The sequence below is a fragment of the Corythoichthys intestinalis genome, chromosome 14 (assembly GCF_030265065.1).
Source record: "Corythoichthys intestinalis isolate RoL2023-P3 chromosome 14, ASM3026506v1, whole genome shotgun sequence".
NCBI lineage: Eukaryota > Metazoa > Chordata > Actinopteri > Syngnathiformes > Syngnathidae > Corythoichthys > Corythoichthys intestinalis.
Window position 1 is genome coordinate 28,696,872 of NC_080408.1, and position 20,308 is coordinate 28,717,179.

The following is a 20,308-nucleotide window of genomic DNA, read 5'->3' on the forward strand; positions in this document are numbered from 1 at the left end:
CAGAGATCTACAGCTGAGGTGGGAGAGTCTGTCCATAGGACAACAATCAGTCGTACACTGCACAAATCTGGCCTTTATGGAAGAGTGGCAAGAAGAAAGCCATTTCTCAAAGATATCCATAAAAAGTCTTGTTTAAAGTTTGCCACAAGCCACCTGGGAGACACACCAAACATGTGGAAGAAGGTGCTCTGGTCAGATGAAACCAAAATTGAACTTTTTGGCCACAATGCAAAACGATATGTTTGGCGTAAAAGCAACACAGCTCATCACCCTGAACACACCATCCCCACTGTCAAACATGGTGGTGGCAGCATCATGGTTTGGGCCTGCTTTTCTTCAGCAGGGACAGGGAAGATGGTTAAAATTGACGGGAAGATGGATGCAGCCAAATACAGGAACATTCTGGAGGAAAACCTGTTGGTATCTGCACAAGACCTGAGACTGGGACGGAGATTTATCTTCCAACAGGACAATGATCCAAAACATAAAGCCAAATCTACAATGGAATGGTTCAAAAATAAACGTATCCAGGTGTTAGAATGGCCAAGTCAAAGTCCAGACCTGAATCCAATCGAGAATCTGTGGAAAGAGCTGAAGACTGCTGTTCACAAACACTCTCCATCCAACATCACTAAGCTCAAGCTGTTTTGCAAGGAAGAATGGGCATGAATGTCAGTCTCTCGATGTGCAAAACTGATAGAAACATACCCCAAGCGACTTGCAGCTGTAATTGGAGCAAAAGGTGGCGCTACAAAGTATTAACGCAAGGGGGCCGAATAATATTGCACGCCCCACCTTTCAGTTTTTTATTTGTTAAAAAAGTTTAAATTATCCAATAAATTTTGTTCCACTTCACGATTGTGTCCCACTTGTTGTTGATTCTTGACAAAAAATTTAAATTTTATATCTTTATGTTTGAAGCCTGAAATGTGGCAAAAGGTTGCAAGGTTCAAGGGGGCCGAATACTTTTGCAAGGCACTGTATATATATATATATATTTATATATATTTATATATATATATACATGTATATATATAATGTACAGTATATAGCAGAAAACACTCAGGTGATTTGAAGTTCCGCTCTGAGACCCCCAATTTGGCCAAATTTCAAAATTGTCCTATATGCATGTGTGATACATCTTTGGAAAGCTTAAAATCTCAATTTTCTGGGGGACAAAAATTTTGAACAGGAGGACATTTCTTAAAAAAAAAAAAAAAAAAAGTTTTTAAACAGAAAAACCCTATCTGGAGGTGAGAGGTAGATATCTGTGACTTTTTTACAGACACCATTTTTTTCATTGTGACGTAATTTGTTTAAAAGTTTAAAATATGCGAGTGAATAATTTTTTAAAGTCGTTTTTTTTTTTTTTTTTTTTTTAAACGAAATATTAGGCATCAATTAATGATTCTATGCTAAAAATGAATGACATTTTGAATAATAAATATAATTAATTATTTACGTTTTATGGATGGGTTGAAACAAAAGCGGTTGCACAACGTCTGTGAACGGGGGTTTTGAGGGTAATATGGACAAATTGAAAATAGTTCCGGGGCTTCATGTGCCATGAATCTGCTATGGCAGCATATAGACATATTGTTCTTTCAAACACAACAGTTCTTTTGGCTTAAAATACAGCAGATTTTCCCCATATGTTAGAAGATAAATAATTGATCCAAACAAAGAAAAATTGATTTAAAAAACCCTTTTAAAAGGGATAAATATATGAAAAAGAACATCTCGACCACTCCTTGACGTCTGCGATTTCTGCATCGCGACCCTTGTTATATTACCATGTTTCACCCATAAAATCCCCAAAAAATCCAGCTGTGGCCATTCACATCTGTGTCTTGACACTCAATGATACATGCGACATGGAGTTTTTGGATCGAAGGTAAGTACTAGAGATGTCTGATCACGTCATTTTCAAAGTATCGGAATCGGCAAAAAAATATCGGCCATGCCTTATTTTAATATATATACTATATATATTAATTAAATCGTTTTCTAATTGTATTTAACGTTACAGACATAATATGTTTCACTCTTCCAGAGTCTTTAGATTAGCCTTAAGGTAGGGTTATCAAATTTATCCTAATAATGGCGGTAATTAATTTTTTTAAAAATGTATCATGTTGAAATATTTAATGCAATTAATGCATGCGCTGCATGACCCACTCACTCATTGTCGCGCTTAATCTGTAATGGCACCGTTTTACCTATATAGGGAGAGAAAAGGCAGCGTAAAATGAATAGAGTGAATTTTGGCAGCCTTTGGAGCCTTTTTTTATTTGGCTAAAGCCTTACAATCCCTCTCCCTACGATTAGAAATATCATGGGAAGCAATGTGGGGAAGCAAGGTAGCAATTGATCTTTGTCTTAACACCTTATGTTATTTCCCAACGCAGAGAAGATATATCAACTGGTAGCACTACGCACAGTCATGGTTCCACTTCCCATCATGCATTTGGGCATGACTACAGTATCATTTACTGAAAGCTCAACAAATACACTAGATGGCAATATTTAGTCACAATATACAAAGTCACAAGTCTTTCTATCCGTGGATCCCTCTCACAGAAAGAATGTTAACAATGTAAATGCCATCTTGAGGATTTATTGTCATAATAAACAAATACAGTACTTATGTACTGTATGTTGAATGTATATATTCGTCAGAGTTTTATTAATTTTTTTCTCAATGCATTGCCAAAATGTATATGATTGGGAAAAATTATCGGGAATGATTGGAATTGAATCGGGAGCAAAAAAAAGCAATCGGATCGGGAAATATCGGGATCGGCAGATACTCAAACTAAAACGATCGGGATCGGATCAGGAGCAAAAAAACATGATCGGAACAACCCTAGTAAGTACCCAATAATATCTCATTAAAATCATGGCGTCTTTAATTAATCTCTCAAGTGCTCTCACCTCCAGTTAGTTTGGCTGTTTAAAAAAAAAAAAAAAAAAAACATTTCAAATGCCCTCCTGTTCAAAATTTTTCTTCCCCCAGAAAATTGAGATTAAGCTTTCCAATTATGTATTACACATGCATGTAGGACAATTTTGAAATTTGGCCAAATTGGGGGTCTACGAGCGGAACTTCAAGTCACCTGTTTTCCACATATATACTGTATAGTGTGTGTATATATGTATATACAGTATATATGACAAAATGTATGTTCTTTAGTGGAAGTTTTAATTACCTTGATGTGTAAGGGCCTCCTTTGCCCATGGCCAGGTTGCAGCTCCGGCCAGCTCTTCTCGTGCTGAGTTACTGGCAAAGAACACATTCAGGGTGTCAGAGCCACTCAGATGAAGCTCCTCTTTAAGTTCTTTCACACTCATATATGCCCTGTAATAGTGAGAAAAAAAGAAAAACTTACTTATCAATATAAAATTTCGTTGACAAATACACATTGTGTCAACTGACAATTCAAAGTTAAATCAAAGACCCTCCTTTCGCATCCATTCTAATTGTCTTCAAGAAAGGTTATAGAAAATCTGAAAGCCTTTTTAATGCAACCGTTTTGATGTGCAGCAGGAGTTTGGAATACGTTATTATGATTGTCTATGTTTTTACGTTTTTTGAAAACGTAACTGGAGAGAAAAGGGTTCATTATGATTGTTTGTGTTTTTATGTTTCTTTAAAACATAACTGGGCGGAAAAGATCTTGAGGTGGCTGATAAATTAAAAGAACATTGGTATAAGGATACATTCCACAGCAGAACTATAATTGAATAATAGTGAATTTGAGTACAGGTAACGTTGCAAGGTAGACACATTATTTGTGAACTGTAGGGACAACCTGTGAAAAAGGGATTCATTGATCACTTAACAGGACAGGACAAGGTAGATAAGCAAGGACAGCGCGAGGTCAGTGAGCAGGCACACATTGCAATATCGAAGCAACATCTTGATCCATCTTTTCCAACTTCCTCCACAATTGTTTCGTTTATGACTTGCAAAAATGTAATTGGCATTTTTGCCATTCAGACTGTCTAAAATCAAGCTGCATATGAGCAAAAGAGCAGTAGGGCCAGCAGAGTGAACAAGGCTTTACAGAGGGAGAGATGAAGTCAGCTCAACTCCATATGTAGAGACCCGCATTCTTGTTTAATTGTGGAATTACTGGATTTTCTGTTGTCACAAGTTACAGAGAACCACTAATCTATATTTTATGTACAAAGTATCCTTTTGCTGTGTAATGAGTAAACTGAGCTTTCTTACTTTAGCGTACCCGTCATGTTAACTATTTCCAAAAAACGCTCATGATAATTAAAATAAGAGCTGTTTGACTGCACTGTCTTATCATGAACTAATTTATTATACAAGGTTTGACAAGGAGTTTTTTTCTGTCACTTTAGGACGACATAAAAGGCACTTGACTGTTGGCAATCTTTCAGTCAAAAAAACATTGCTGAATGTATTTCGGCATGTGGGCTACCTTCGCCTAAGTTATTTCAACCAGATTTCACCACTGCAGTCATCTTATTCATCATCTGCATTATAAGCATCAGCTTACAGCTTTTATCATCATCTCAATTCTTTCAATTTGTTTTGCTTCTGAGTAATACTACAGTTAGCTTCAATAACCCTTGCACATTAAGTGTACAGTGATAATTGCACTTAAAGTATGATTATCATTGCCCACTACGATATATTAATGTATAGTGTATTTCAAAAATATTACAGGAAGAAAGAGATCTACTCCCCTCAATCCTACATACAGCACAGCCATCAATAATTCAAGTTGGACAACAAAATGGTATCACACCCCTGGCTTAAACAAGCGTATAACCAAGAACAGTAGTTGTTGTTCTTAAAACGCCAATAGTTATAGCAAATAACTGACTTAAATTTATGTACGAATAATCTCTATATCTTTGGTCTGAAGTTGTCTTACTACAGAAAGACAAAAAGAGCGAGGCAGGCAAGGATTACATGCCAAAGAGGAGTCTAAATTGAATCTTTTTTTTATATGATTGCCAGCAGGGCCCAGATTTAGTGGGTAGGATTCCTAAAGCACACAGCAAGCAAGCTAACACAGCTTTCAATGAACAAAAATCAAAGTGCTGGAAAAAGCATTTTACACCAACACTTTACTTTAGTCTCCAAATACAGTAGAAATAAAACGTCTGCACAACTCTGTTTGGTTTTGTGATGTACTGTATGTTAATATACAGTATATATACAGGTATATGGATGGAATAAACACAACACTGCTCATGGCCAAACGAGCACAATACCTAACTACTGCGGCCGTAGTCAAGGTTGGAGAGCGTTTAAGTGCATGGGCTGAGCTGCCCTGTTTTCTTAAATTTGAATTTTTACTTAATACATTTAATTTATAGAACGCTTTTACCGATGCTCAAAGATGCTTTACAGTTGAAACAATGAAAAGGCTCACACAACGTGAGTAATACAAAACAATAGACGAAAGAATCATAAATTAAAAGCCAATTTAAAAAGGTGAGTTTTTAACAATTTTTTGAATGTACAAAGATCCGAACAGGTGCGGATGGGTTTAGGGAGTGAGTTCCAAAGGGAAGGGGCAGCAATGGAGAAGACTCTGACCCCCAAGTACGGTGTGTTATTTGTGGGGGGGTGCAAGAATGTTTCCATTAGATGAGCGGAGGTGACGGAGGGGTTGTGGGGACAGAGAAGGTCTGTGGGGTAAAGAGGGGTCAGGTTATTGAGTGCTTTGTATGTGAGAAGGATGATTTTGAACTGTATCCTGTGTGAGATGGGAAGCCAGTGTAGTTTGTGGAGGAGGGGGGTAATGTGATTCCTATAGGGGGAACGGGTGAAGAGGCGTGCAGCAGAGTTCTGGATATATTGTAGTTTATTAAGGAGTTTGGATGGAGAACCGAAAAGAATGCTGTTACAGTAGTCAAGTCTGGAGGAGATGAACGCATGGATGAGGGTCTCAGCAGAAGAGAAGGTGAGGGAGGGGCAAACACGGGCTATGTTCTTGAGGTGGAAGAAGGCAGTTCTGGTGATATAGTTGATATGCAGGTCGAATCTTAGTTTATTGTCGAAAATGATTCCAAGGTTGCAGGAATGTGTTGAGAGAGGCAGGGTGTAGTGGCTAATGGTGAGGGAAAATTGATTGTCTTTGATGTGAGCTGCAGGGTCAATGATGATTATTTCCGATTTATTACTGTTAAGTTGAAGGCAATTTGCTTGCGTCGAGGATTTAATTTCACTGAGGCAGTTGTGAAGTGTGGATTTGGTGCTGTGCTAGATTATTTTTGTGGAGATGTGAATTTGGATGTCGTCAGCATAGCAGTGAAACTGTCCGATTTTACGGATGATCTGATCAGGGGGAGGATGTAAAGAATGAAGAGGAGGGGACCAAGAACTGAACCTTGGGGGACACCTTGTGGTAGGGGAACAGAAGGAGAAGTGCAATTGTTGATGCTGATGAATTGTTGTCGGTCAGTGAGGTAGGAGCAGAACCAGGAAAGTGCAGTGCCAGTGATACTGTATGTAGGGATTCTAATCGGGAGAGCAGGATGGTACAGTTGATTGTATTGAAAGCAGCAGTGAGGTCTAGGACGATGAGGATGGTGAGATGTCCATAGTCCGAGGGGAGGAGAATATCGTTGGTTACTTTGAGAAGGGCTGTTTCGGTGCTGTGCAGTGCGCTGAAGCCAGATTGAAAACGTTCAAACAGGTTATTGTGGGATAGGTGGGTTCTGAGTTATGATGCAATGGCCCTATCCAGAATTTTAGACAGAAAAGGGAGATTGAAGATGGGGCGGTAATTGCTCTGGATATCGGGGTCTAGACCAGATTTCTTAATGATGGGTGTGATTGCTGCTAGTTTGAGAGTTTGGGGGACAGAGCCAGAGTGGAGGGAGGTATTAATGATGTCGGTAATAATTGAGGAGATCACGGAGAGACAGTCTTTTATTAGAGTAGAGGGAATTGGATCTTGGGTGCAGGTGGCAACTGTGTTCATTCCAAACATAATGGTTGGAAGTTGAGGGTGTGATATTGGGGAAAATTGGGTGAGTTTCTGGATAGGAGTTGGCATAGAGGCAGATGGTACGATGGATGGAGGGGTAAATTGAGCAATGGGATGGATCCTCGAGGTATTTTGGTTACTATAGATGTTGTCTATTTTTGCTTGGAAAAGAGAAAGAAATAACTGACAATTTTCTGGAGTGAATGAAGCATAGGGGTTGTACTTAATCAACATTAACTTAAATGTATATTTTTAACTCACCTTTCAGGTGAATCTGGATCAAAACAGGTCTTGAGAACATCTGTTGTTTCTGGGTCACAACAGTCACCATCGTCATAGTCATAATGTATACTGTTACATTCCATATTACAAACTCCATCCTGTCTTTTCCAGTTGTAGCAGGGACCGAGTCTAAGGCAGTCTCCCCCATCATGGCCTGTCTTTGGATGGTCACACTCCGGATCACAATTGCGGTTCCCAATTTTCCCAATTCGACAGTTACTAAGAATGAAACGCTGCCGGAGACTGGTGTTTCTGACTGTGTGTACAGTCAACTCTAGGGTGATATTGTAAGGGTGAAAGGCATCAATCAGGGCCTGATGTTGGAGGTTAATCTGGGCTGGTGTTACAGTAGGGTTACCGCCATCATCATTGGAGAGATTGATAATTCTGTAGCGGACTCGTTTGGGTGCACGGAGCGGCCCGTAATTGTTGTAACCAAAAATTATATCCGTGTTGTCACAAGATGTAAGGCCACAGGGTGGTGGCAAGAAGGAGGAGACAAGCTCTAAATCAGGGACAGGAGTGGGGATGACAGCCGGATGAAATCCAGTTTTGTAAGGAGTCCAGATCTGTTCCACCTTAAAACAGGAAGCAGCCAACATTTTTAATTAGTTTTGCATTCAACTTCAGCAAAATAAATGATGAAGTATTATGATTAAATGAGACATCGGCGAAGTCAACACGTACACATATATTTTTGAAAGCATAAGAACAAGCACTAGTTTTAGACTATGTGTGTGAAGTAATGCAGCTATTAGAATGTGCAATTTATTGTGTTTTATAGGGCTTCTGATTGGCTGAAATGCTCTTGAGGGTCAGGTAGCATTTTTTTTCTTTTTCAATTTTTTTAACTCTGAAGTTTTTCCATGTACGTGTTGACAAAAGATAAATTAATTGAAGAGACAAAATCAAAGTTAGCTACATTTGTAAAGTCAGCCCACATAGCCAGTAGAGGCTTCGTCTTTTGGAGTGGTCGCATCTGCAGATCCTCATGAGAAAGGGCGTAGTCCCACAACACTACACCTCCTATTTGGCCCCTAAAGCCCTGTCCCTGTTCTGACTGGTTACTTCCCAGGATGAAAGTTCTGCAGGTCTTCATGAAGGGGCTATAGAGATTTCCCAACTGGAGAGTACTTTCTCCCACCTGAGAGAGAAATACATCATACGGAAAAGGACAGGACAGAAAACATTTTTTTTTTTTATTATTCCTGTTTCGAATATCATGCAGTTTAACATGAATAACATTTTAAAATAAAAATAGTCATATGACTTGGAGCCTACTCCAAATTACAAGAAAGTGTGTATATGAAAGTTTAGTAATGTTTCCATTTTGAAAATATTTTAGTGTCAAGTGTCTAAACTGTAAAGCATGGGATTTATCATGAGAGTTACTTAAGTCGTTAAAGTTTGCAACCAGTCAACTATGTCTAGCTCCTGTACAGGATATGCGTGGGTGAAGTAGGCATTGGTTACAACTAGTTCCCCATGTCTGTCTCCCATAAGGTGTATACTGTATATGGCATTAGTTGCTACGTTTTTTATAAGATCAACCGTGTCTCGGTCCTTTATGGTGTATGTGTCGTTGAAATGGGCATTGGTTAAAACTGGTCACATACAGTGGGGCAAATAAGTATTTAGTCAACCACTAATTGTGCAAGTTCTCCCACTTGAAAATATTAGAGTGGCCTGTAATTATCAACATGGGTAAACCTCAACCATTAGAGACAGAATGTGGAAAAAAAAAATCAGAAAATCACATTGTTTGATTTTTAAAGAATGTATTTGCAAATTGTGGCAGAAAATAAGTATTTGGTCAATACCAAAACTTCATCTCAATACTTTGTTATGTACCCTTTGTTGGCAATAACGGAGGCCAAACGTTTTCTCTAACTCTTCACGAGCTTTTCACACACTGTTGCTGGTATTTTGGCCCATTCCTCCATTCAGATCTCCTCTAGAGCAGTGATTTTTTTGGGGCTGTCGTTGGGCAACACGGACTTTCAACTCCGTCCAAACATTTTCTACGGGGTTGAGATCAGGCGACTGGCTAGGCCACTCCAGGACCTTGAAATGCTTCTTACGAAGCCACTCCTTTGTTGCCGTTGCTGTGTGTTTGGGATCATTGTCATGTTGAAAGACCCAGTCACGTCTCATCTTCAATGCCCTTGCTTGAAGATGAGAAGGAAGGAGATTTTCACTCAAAATCTCTCGATACATGGCCCCATTCATTCTTTCCTTTACACAGATCAGTCGTCCTGGTCCCTTTGCAGAAAAACAGCCCCAAAGCATGATTTTTCCACCCCCATGCTTCACAGTGGATACGGTGTTCTTCGGATGCAATTCAGTATTCTTTCTCCTCCAAACACGAGAACCTGTGTTTCTACCAAAAAGTTCTATTTTGGTTTCATCTGACCACAACACATTCTCCCAGTCCTCTTCTGGATGATCCTAATGCTCTCTAGCGAACCGCAGACGGGCCTGGACGTGTAATGGCTTCAGAAGAGGGACACGTCTGGCAGTGCAGGATTTGAGCCCCTGGCGGTGCATTGTGTTACTGATAGTAGCCTTTGTTACTGTGGTCCCAGCTGTCTGTAGATCATTCACTAGGTCCCCCCGTGTGGTTCTGGGATTTTTGCTCACCGTTCTTGTTATCATTTTGACGCCACAGGGTGAGATCTTGCATGGAGCCCCAGATCGAGGGAGATCATCAGCAGTGTTGTTAATTTTACTTTAAAAAAATAATTAATTACAGTTACAAATTACTTCTCCCAAAAAGTAATTGCGTTGGTAACTCAGTTACCAGAATGTAAGAGTAATTAATTATTTGCCAAACTAACTAGTGATAATTTTCTTTTTCTTTTTTTCTCAATTAAAAAAAAAAAAAAACAGGTCACGCAATGTGAAGTTTAAAGGGTTTGGGGGACAATTGGCCCTAGCCCAATTCTTTACCCTCCACTTAACTAGACACAAGGGTATTGCAATAACTAGATAGTAACCTTTGCTATGTGTGGTCATTTAAAGTTGTGAATCAACCGTTAAAGTTGTTAAAATTGCTCCTGTTATTGCATTAGTTCCCTTCTGTCTACTTTAAACATGTGTAAGTTTTAAAACTGTTTTATCATTTAAAGATAGATTTAAGTTAAGATTTTGCCGATTTAGGAGCATTTTAGATTTAAAAAAAAAAAAAAAAAAGTTACTTAGGTTCGCTAGGAAGAATCTCTACATCAGAGCCTTCCTGAGAGGTCTACTGCTTTAAGATGGCGGCTGTTTACTAACGCATGTAGTCCTTAAAACATGTTGCCAATGCAGCTGTGTCTGTCAATTGCATCTAGTTCTATAATATGATATCTACCGTGTCATGTGGGCGTAGTTTGTCGGCTATGGTTACAGTCAGGTATTATTGGAGCCACCTAGCATCGCGGTTGCAACGGCGTCTTCCCCACTCCTGCTCTGCTCTCTCGTCTCCGTGAGTCCGTTTCTCTCAGACTTTTTTTATTCAACCAACTTAGTAACGCATAGTAACGTACGCCTTTCCCGCCTCAGTAACGGTAACGGCGTTGCCAAGATGAGAAAAGTAATTAATTAGATTACTCATTACTGAAAAAAATAAAGCCGTTAGTAACGCCGTTATATTGTAACGCCGTTATTAACAACACTGATTTTCAGTGGTCTTTCTAATAATTGCTCCCACAGTTGATTTCTTTACACCAAGCGTTTTACCTATTGCAGATTCAGTCTTCCCAGCCTGGTGCAGGTCTACAATTTTGTCATTGGTGTCCTTCGACAGCTCTTTGGTCTTGGCCATAGTGGAGTTTGGAGTGTGACTGACAGAGGTTGTGGACAGGTGTCTTTTATACCGATAATGAGTTAAAACAGGTGCCATTAATAGCCATTAACAGCCAGAAATCTTGCTTGTTTGCAGGTGACCAAATACTTATTTTCCACTCCAATTTGGAAATAAATTCTTTAAAAATCAAACAATGGCATTTACTGTTTTTTTTCACATTCTGTCTCTCATGGTTGAGGTTTACCCATGTTGACAATTACAGGCCTCTCTAACCTTTTCAAGTAGGAGAACTTGCACAATTGGTGGTTGACTAAATACTTATTTGCCCCACTGTTTGTCTGGGTTCTGTATTGGTTACTGTATGTATGGGCTAAGTGAGGGTTAAAGTTAAATGTTCAAATTATTAAAGGTTTTATAGTACCAACCATGTGACCATTGAACTGAATATTCCTTTTCCTTTTACTGAACTGCTGTTAAAGACATGATAATTAAAGACATACCTTAGCCCCATCAACATATAAGGTCATGTTGTGGCTATTGTATGTCGCAATCAGGTGAGTCCAGGCATTTGCTCTGTATTGCCGGTGGTTGATTACAGTGGTAGACTTCAAAGCTCGGTCTGTGCGAAGCGTGAAGTAGAATCGTGCATCCTTGGTGCCTGCAGAGTCCATAGATCGAATGCCTACTGACCAGCCCTTCTCACTTAGCGAATGGGAACAGTTGTCATACACACCTTCAAAACAGAGGCAAAAACAAATGCACCTTGTTGTGAAACTGTTGTTTTGCTGAAATATAGTATCCTTGGGCCCATGGTTGAAAAGTGATCGGAGAATCATGATAAAGTGCAACTCACATCACACACCTGGCGATTTACCTTCACAGGCATTACCAACTCAATGCAATGGAACAACAACCATTGGTGTTATAATCAAAAACAACCTTTCGAGGTCCAGCATATCCAACTGGATTTTTTTAAACCGTGCATACACATTAGATGTACAGTATATGCGAATCAACACTACACAATTGTTACTGAAGTCGTAGAATTCCCTGGATGGTGTAGCTATAATACAAATATGAAAGGGGCAAAAAAATAAAAGAGTGTGGATAGATCAGTTGTAGGAAATGACTTGCTTATTTATTGACTGATGTGTATTTTGATGACTGAGATTCTTTGCACCTCGCTTTTTATCCATGGGTTTGAAACACAAATTAAAATAACGAAATTTTATTGTAAATCATAGTTAAGTTATTACCGTATTGGTAAGAACTTAGCAGCGGCTGGTCAGATCTTGCATCACACCTGGAAATGTAATAAATGATTGTTGTAAAAAGCTCCTCATATTACATAGCAGCATGTCGCTATATCTACCACACAGTGATGTTGCTGACCTCCAATTCCAACTTTGAACCACAGCACAACTAGTAAACTGCTGAAATTAAATCATTATTTTCCAATAATTGCCAGTAATCCAGCAATGTAAAGTACAGAGAGGCAGGAGAGAGTAGCCAGAGACACTGAAACTCTAGAGAGAAGTAAAGAGAAGACAGAAATTTCAGAATTTCATAGCAAGCCCTGGATGTTTCCATCTGCTCTTGCAACGGACCGACACACACAGAACAACATCTGCTGCACAGATGTCAAACTGCAGGACAACAAAAGGTCAGGGAACCCCTTCCCTCTCCAAAACTGTCTGTGGGTGTGTGCAAAAGTGGTAATTGTTTGAATTCCTAAAAAGCAATGCTATGGCAATGTAAGAATTCCATCTTGTGATTAATGATGAACAGTAACAAGAAATAACTGAGACTCAATGCGAATTTAACAATGCATTACTTCAACAAAAGGCCATGAGCCACGCTAAAATGTAAAAGAAACGAACAAAGCCGCAAAAGCTTTTTACCTTCTCCTAACTAATGTGTATGCAGGTCACCTAATGTATTTGTATGTTGGTCACTCAATGACAAATTTCTTCAGTTGGTTTCAGTCGTTTCTACACCCAGAATGCATTTAGATTGCCTTCAGTAATGACAAGCCTGTTTTTTTAAAGGTGATCTAGCCTCACATTGTGCATTGCCTCCATTGCATTCTCTCCATCTTTTCACTCTGAACAGGCCCCCCGAAGTGTGTATATACACTATATACAGTGTATCACAAAAGTGAGAAAGACATAATTCTAATAGATATTCACCATTTAAAGTGAGTACACCCCTCGCCTTTCTGCAGATATTTAAGTATATCTTTTCATGGGACAACACTGACAAAATGACACTTTGACACCATTAAAAGTAGTCTGTGTGCAGCTTATATAATAGAGTTGAATAATTTTCCTCTCAAAATAACTGAAATTATAGTCATTAATATCTAAACCCCTGGCAACAAAAGTGAGTACACTGCATGGGAACTACATACATCCCTAAATGTCCAAATTGAGTACTTTACTGCTTGTCATTTCCCTCTAAAATGTCATGTGACTTGTTACAGGAGTGCTGTCAGCATTGCTGCAGAGATTGAAGAGGTGGGGAGTCATTCCCACCACCATGCTTGACTGTAGGCATGACACGCTTATCTTTGTACTCCTCACCTGGTCGCCGCCACACATGCTTGAGACCATCGGAACCAAACAAATTCATCTTTGTCTCATCAGACCATAGGACATGGTTCCAGTAATCCATGTGCTTTGTTGACATGTCTTTAGCAAAATGTTTGCGGGCTTTCTTGAGTACCGTCTTCAGAAGAGGCTTCCTCCTTGGGTGACAGCCATGCACACCAATTTGATGTAGAGTACGGCGTATGGTCTGAGCACTAACAGGCTGACCCCCCACCTCTTCAATCTCTGCAGCAATGCTGACAGCATTCCTGTAATGATTCACATGACATTTTGGAGGGAAAATGACAAGCGGTACTCAGTTTGGACATTTAGGAATGTGCGTAGTTCCCATGCGGAGTACTCACTTTTGTTGCCAGGGGTTTAGATATTAATGGCTATATTTTGAGTTATTTTGAGGGGGAGATAAGTTACTCAACTCTATTATATGAGCTGCACAGAGACATTGTGTCAAAGTGTAATTTTGTCAGAGTTGTCCCATGAAAAGATATACTTAAATATCTGCAGAAAGGAGAGGGGTGTACTCACTTTAAATGGTGAATATCTATTAGAATTATGTCTTTTAGGTTTTTTTGTGTAATACTAGATTCCTCCTGGCCACAAATAGAGGCAATGAAGTAGAAAAAGTTGAGTAATGGTGTTGGATCTTTGATCAGAGTAAATGTGACCAGACATAACAGTTTGAGGTCTGGCTCACTATCAGAAAATTGAAGGCAGTGCACCCAAATGCTGTTATTCCCCTTAATTTGTGTGATGTACATGTAACATTCTCAAATTAGTAGTTGACAGTGGCATTCATTATTACAAGAAAAACTAGTTTGTTTTCACCCACCTAATTATGCAGTTTTGCACAAAATCTAAACCCAAATATGGTGAATAAAAAGAAAATCCATGATAAAAAATAATTAAGAAATATCAATAACAGCTTTTCCATTATAATTTGTAGAAAACATAACTTTCACAATAGGTAAGTCGTATTCGATTGGTTCAAAGTGTTGTTACAGATTGTGAAGACATGAGGTCACTATGTTGTGCAACGTGTTGTTTCCAGTAGTTTGTAGTTCTTCAAATCACGTTGAATTTCTTTCCTTGTGGTCACTTTTAAGTGGACAAGAGCTCTTATTTCGAAAACACAAATATTTATGCCCACATGAAAAAAAGAAAAAACTTGCAATCCTGAAGCCACCTGCTGTGACTGCAACAGGTTGTTTTTCAAGAGGCTTGCTTCTTTTTTTTTTTTTTTTCTTTTTTCACAGTATTTCAGCAAACCACATCATATGCCATGGTTTCCCTGCATATTTTCATTGGATGTCTGTGGTCAAAGTGTCATTGGTTACCACAGAAATGTTATTTTTGGTTTAAGCTCAAAATATTTGTTTATTGTATGATTTGAAAATATGTTTTGTTTTTCTGCATTCAAAGTCAGCAAAGGCCAATTTGCTGAATATCTCTAAACATGTATACTGGTGAACAGTGAAGGGTGCGCTCTGTTCTGGACACAAACAGAGGCACAAAAGGTTGTAATTAATGTCGTCATGAATAAGGTACCAATACGCATAATTTTCAGCAGGACCATGAACAATGGATACTGGCGTGAATTCATCAAATGTGTGTAGGCGGAAGCAAAAGCAGTTCTTGACTAAATTTATCAGAGTGGCTCCAGATTATTTTCAAAAAGGTACAAACAATTTGTCAATGGTGTGAGGTGGATAAAGTGTCGTGACTGAAAATTCAACAATTATTATAGAGCATTTTTCGTGGAAGAGGTGGACTTTCAAGAGGTGGACAGTGGAGGACAGGACACTGAGTAGTGTGGCACAGGCCCCTCAGGATCATCTGCTACATTCACAATCACAAAGTAACAGCTATGCATTTGTGTCCTTTTCTCCAATGTAAAGACCTCAGCTAAATTTTTCAAGGAGGTAGAAATATCTTGGCGGTGTAGAGAAATAAGAAGGTGGCTTGCTGGTGATAAAAATGTGAGCAGGCTGCTTGTAGACCTGTTTGCGAATATGCCAGGCCCTTCTTCTTCTTGTGGTGTGAATGTCAGGCCGGTCCAAGTGCTGTTGAGGACTTTAAAGCAAATCGAGGTTGGTCTAAGAAGTGGAATTCAGTGTTTTTAGGCACAGGGAGGCTGCGAGTTCAAATAAACCTGCAGCAGAGGAATTTGTTGCTGAGTTCACAAGGTTTGTGGAAAGTAAAGCCTTGCTTCCACATTAACTTTTATATTGTGACAAGGCAGGATTGCTTTGGAGGAAATGCTAAAAAATATTTTTAAGTACAGCAAATAGAGCGGTCGGTGTGCATTATTGTATTGAAAAGTATCACCTCAATAAAGACGTGACAAGCCAAGCAAACAGTATTTTAGGGGAAATAACAAATAATAATTACGGAGAAAAAAATAGAAAGAATTAATAATTGCTGAAGAATGCAAGAGCTGTTGTTCTTCTTAGCCATACTAATTACTTTTGGAACAATACGTTATGTGTGTATTTCTTTACAGTAGGGGTCCCCAACCTTTTTTGCACCACGGACCATGGTGGGTCTTTTTTTTCACGGACTTGTGTTCTGAAAAATTTTGCAACCAATCAAAAATTGCAACGATGCGGTTCTGGGCATGCGCGTAACGTTAAACATTCTTTAAAGAAAGGAATATTACGTTTGATAATGGAAGGACATGTAGAAAAGTTCTCCTCAGATACATCCTGCTATGTTAGCTGCACACAACAATTGCACACCGCTCTCTCACCATTAACAGCCTTTTTGATTGATTGATTGATTGATTGATTGATTGATTGATTGATTGATTGATTGATTGATTGATTGATTGATTGATTGATTGATTGATTGATTGATTGATTGATTGATTGATTGATTGATTGATTGGTTGGTTGGTTGGTTGGTTGGTTGGTTGGTTGGTTGGTTGGTTGGTTGGTTGGTTGGTTGGTTGGTTGGTTGGTTGGTTGGTTGGTTGGTTGGTTGGTTGGTTGGTTGGTTGGTTGGTTGATTGATTGATTTTCTAAAACATGCATCACATTTTGGATTATATACGAATACAAAAAGCGTAGGAAGAAGTAAAAAAGTAAAAGAAGAAGTAAAAAGAAAAGAAGTAAAAAAATTCGCTCGTGTGGAGGTTAATTATTTCCGGGAACAAATGTGCTGCGCCCGCGGTCTTGTAATACGTTATTATTAAGGACAAGCGCCCATAGATATGTTATATACACAAAACAAGGTGTACTGCTAGCAGTCCAATCAATGGACGTGTATGATGACATTTTAATCTATCCTGTAGTATTACATCTAGAGTAGACAGGGATATTGGTGTGTTAAACAGGGGCACAGTGTTAATTCGGCCAGAATGCGGTCATTAATAAATTATTATTTCTGTGCGGCCCGGTAGCAAATGCGCCACAGACCCGTACCGGTCCGCGGCCCGGCAAATGGGGACCCCTGCTTTACAGTGTTTTTTTTTTTTTTTTTGTCTTATTTCTATATATTAAACTGTGTTCACTTTTAATGGTGTATTTGTCAAATATAAACTTAGTATCCCCTAATTTGGAGTATGGAAATATTGGTGGGGAAGTGGTACTGTATATTCATTAAAGATGCACCGATACCGATACTGGTATCGGCAGGGGGCGCCGATCCAGCCCGAAATGGTGGTATCGGTATCGGCGAGTACCAACAAAGACGGCGCCAATACCATTTACCGGTCCATTATTATAACATTTGACCGCAGCCTTTTTTTCCTCCTGGCGCTCACTACACTCTGTCTCTGTGTTGTGTGATGACACGTGAACACCAAGCAGCTATCGCTATTGGCCTGCTCCAGACCAATGAGAGCGGGCCAATAGCCATTCCTAACCAATGACAAGGCCGCTTTTTCATATGGAGGAAACACAAACCAGGAGAAATGGCGGCGGTCGGGAAGTATTTCAAAACAGAAATCCCATCGATTAAAATCAATGACTGCATGCAAGATTTGCGGCCTGAAAGTTTCGAGATGTGGAGTTAAATCGGCCAATTTCAATACCTCAAACCTGATAAAACATTTGAAGACGAAATGTGAACGAACACAACGAGTTTGAGCCTGCAAGAGCAGGAGTGGTATCCCGAGGAAGGGCGCTGGACCGGAGCAACAATCTCTGGTCAGTTCACTACGTCTACTTTACTTTTATTGTGTTTCACTGAAAGAAATGCTGCAGTAATTTGGGAACTGTTTCCAAAGTGGGGTTGCCACCTTTCAGAAATAGAAATAAGGGACTCCTCCCTCCCGAAAAAAGGAGGCTAATAGAGAGACGGGATGCTGTGGTCAATTATTATTACTTATAATTGTTAGCGTCCACAAACGCGGAAACAAGGTTGGAACTCGAATCAGACAACAAGCGGGGGATACGTACAAGGGTTTAATGATTGCAAACAAAAAATAACACGCGATCACGGGATAGAAGAAGTAACAAAAGGAGTCCGTGACAGCAGGTCGACGGAGCTCAATACTACAAACTCGAAGGTTAACTAAGACGATAGGCAGCAAGCCAAAAAGCCAAAATAAAAACACTCAAATACCTGCACAGGGTAGAGGTTACAAACGAGAGCAGCACACTAAACAGAAAAAAAAAACAATGCAGGGGCGTAACAAGCAAATGTAGCGAGACTACAGTGCAAGATGTCAAATGGCGATCAGCAAGGCAAATATCTTTGAGATCACCCGTGCTTAAATGCTGCGCTGATGAGCCTGCATTGGATTCAGGTGCGACGTCAGGAAAGCCCAGCAACAAGACACAATCTAACCAGCAGCAGAATGTGACAATAATTTCATGAAAGTTGCACTGTTTGGCCTTTGAGAGGTTTAAAAAGGTTATACAGTTCATTCTGAGTTTATTATTATGAATTTATTTTTACTTTCTTACTGTTGGGCTAGCATTATACATGTTGTATTAATTTCACAAATGTAGCACTATTTTGGCCTTTGAGAGCCAAAGGTTTATTCATCTATTGTCTACTAGGGTTTAGTAGACTATTCACTTTGTACTAGTCTTTTTCCTATTTTGCAAGGGTAAGCAACAGCCTGACAAAGCCTTGATAGCAATGATTTCACATCCAATTATGTAGCTCTTTGGAAAAATATATATATATATATATAAACGGGGTGGTATCGGTAAGGTATCGGTATCGGCCGATACCGCACAGCCAGGTATCGGTATCGGGGCCAAACAACGGTATCGGTGCAACACTAATATTCATCTGATTTCACTGGATTGCAGGTACCTGTGATTGTCTTTGATTACTTCTATGGCAGCACCTGCAGCTAGAATCATTTCAAACATGCTTTTTTTCCTGTCGCGAATATTTTCAGATGGAGAGAATCTCGTGTTCACCGCAAGGATCATCCAAGACAGCTTTGATGTCCTGGATGAGTTCGTTCATGTGATCATTCTTTTTTGCTGATAAATCTCTATTTTCTCTTGTCTTGGAGAAAATTCTTGGGAACAACAGACCCTGGCCTCTTCTCAACTCAAATGACTGTCTGACTTTGAGCTGACAGTGTGGGATCAGCTCCCACTCAGTGACAATCTGAATGTGAGTGTGAGTGTGATTGGCTGCCCAGCAAATTACTTGTGACCAGTTCAGCGCGTAGTCTGCCTCTAAGTGGGGATAGGCTCCAGTGTCATTCTTTACTTGAGATTTTGTTGTTCCTTACAGAACCATGAAGAAGCAATAAATTGCATTTTACCAATTGGAAATCATTTAATAATGTTTTGGGGGGGGGGATATTGAGCTCTTTAAGATTGATGTCTACATTTTTTTAAAGTTTTAGTTTTTTCGCTTTTATACACGTGCTATCAAATTGTTTTGCTTGGTTTCCCTAAATTGCATCAAATTGTATTGCTTCCAAGCTAAACCAAATACTAATCGAACTGTTAAGGGTTGAAAGATTACGTTTCTATTGAATTGCAACCTGTGTATCTTGATACATATCGAATTGGTCCTATGTCAAAGATTCCCAACCCTCATATACAAATCAGACAAAAATAATTTGTATCTCAACTACAAGGCGTCACCATCACCACGGGAACCAGTCAGTCTCCAATGATGAAACAAAGTGATCCCCATTGATTGAAAGAACACCTTTGTATTTTCCATAAGCAATTGTTACAGAAAAAAATTCCCTTAAAATATTCTAAATTGGAAAATTTTCAAGTGTTGCCTAGGAAGATCAACACTGTAACTATGTGCACTTTGCAATTTGCAGGGTATAAGCAAACTCCCTGGCACAAATTATATCAGTGTTTTTCAGACATGCGTTCCAATCAAGGACTCTTAATTCACAGGAATATGGGCTTCAAAGATTATTTTTGTGAATAATGTTGCTGCCGAGGGGGCGGGACAAAGAGCACTGCCAGGGGGAGGTGCTCTTGTATGTAAATTGTGACAAAAGACTTGTCATTATTTTAATATATTAAATAATATACACTTTTTTTATTTATGTTGACCTTAGCTGTATCAGTTTCCCAATTTTCACCCCATTACTACCAGTGTTGTCACTGTAATCTGATTACTTTTTTCAGTAACGACTAATCTAACGCTAATCAATTCTAAACCAGTAATCTGATTACAGTTAGTTTCTTTAGTGTCTGTGCGTTACTATTTGTTAT

The 20,308-nt window shown here is 39.2% G+C and overlaps 1 protein-coding gene across 1 annotated transcript in view; it reads right to left on the bottom strand.

Annotated features, from left to right (window-relative positions):
• Positions 1 to 20,308, bottom strand: part of pappa2 (pappalysin 2) — a 92,632-nt gene that overhangs the window by 69,157 nt on the left and 3,167 nt on the right. The window contains exons 2-5 of the mRNA XM_057858019.1: positions 11,547 to 11,779; positions 8,182 to 8,403; positions 7,239 to 7,837; positions 3,210 to 3,358 (exon numbers count right to left, since the gene is read on the bottom strand). Coding sequence (XP_057714002.1) covers positions 3,210 to 3,358; positions 7,239 to 7,837; positions 8,182 to 8,403; positions 11,547 to 11,779 — 1,203 coding nt within the window. The remainder of the gene's footprint in view (positions 1 to 3,209; positions 3,359 to 7,238; positions 7,838 to 8,181; positions 8,404 to 11,546; positions 11,780 to 20,308) is intronic.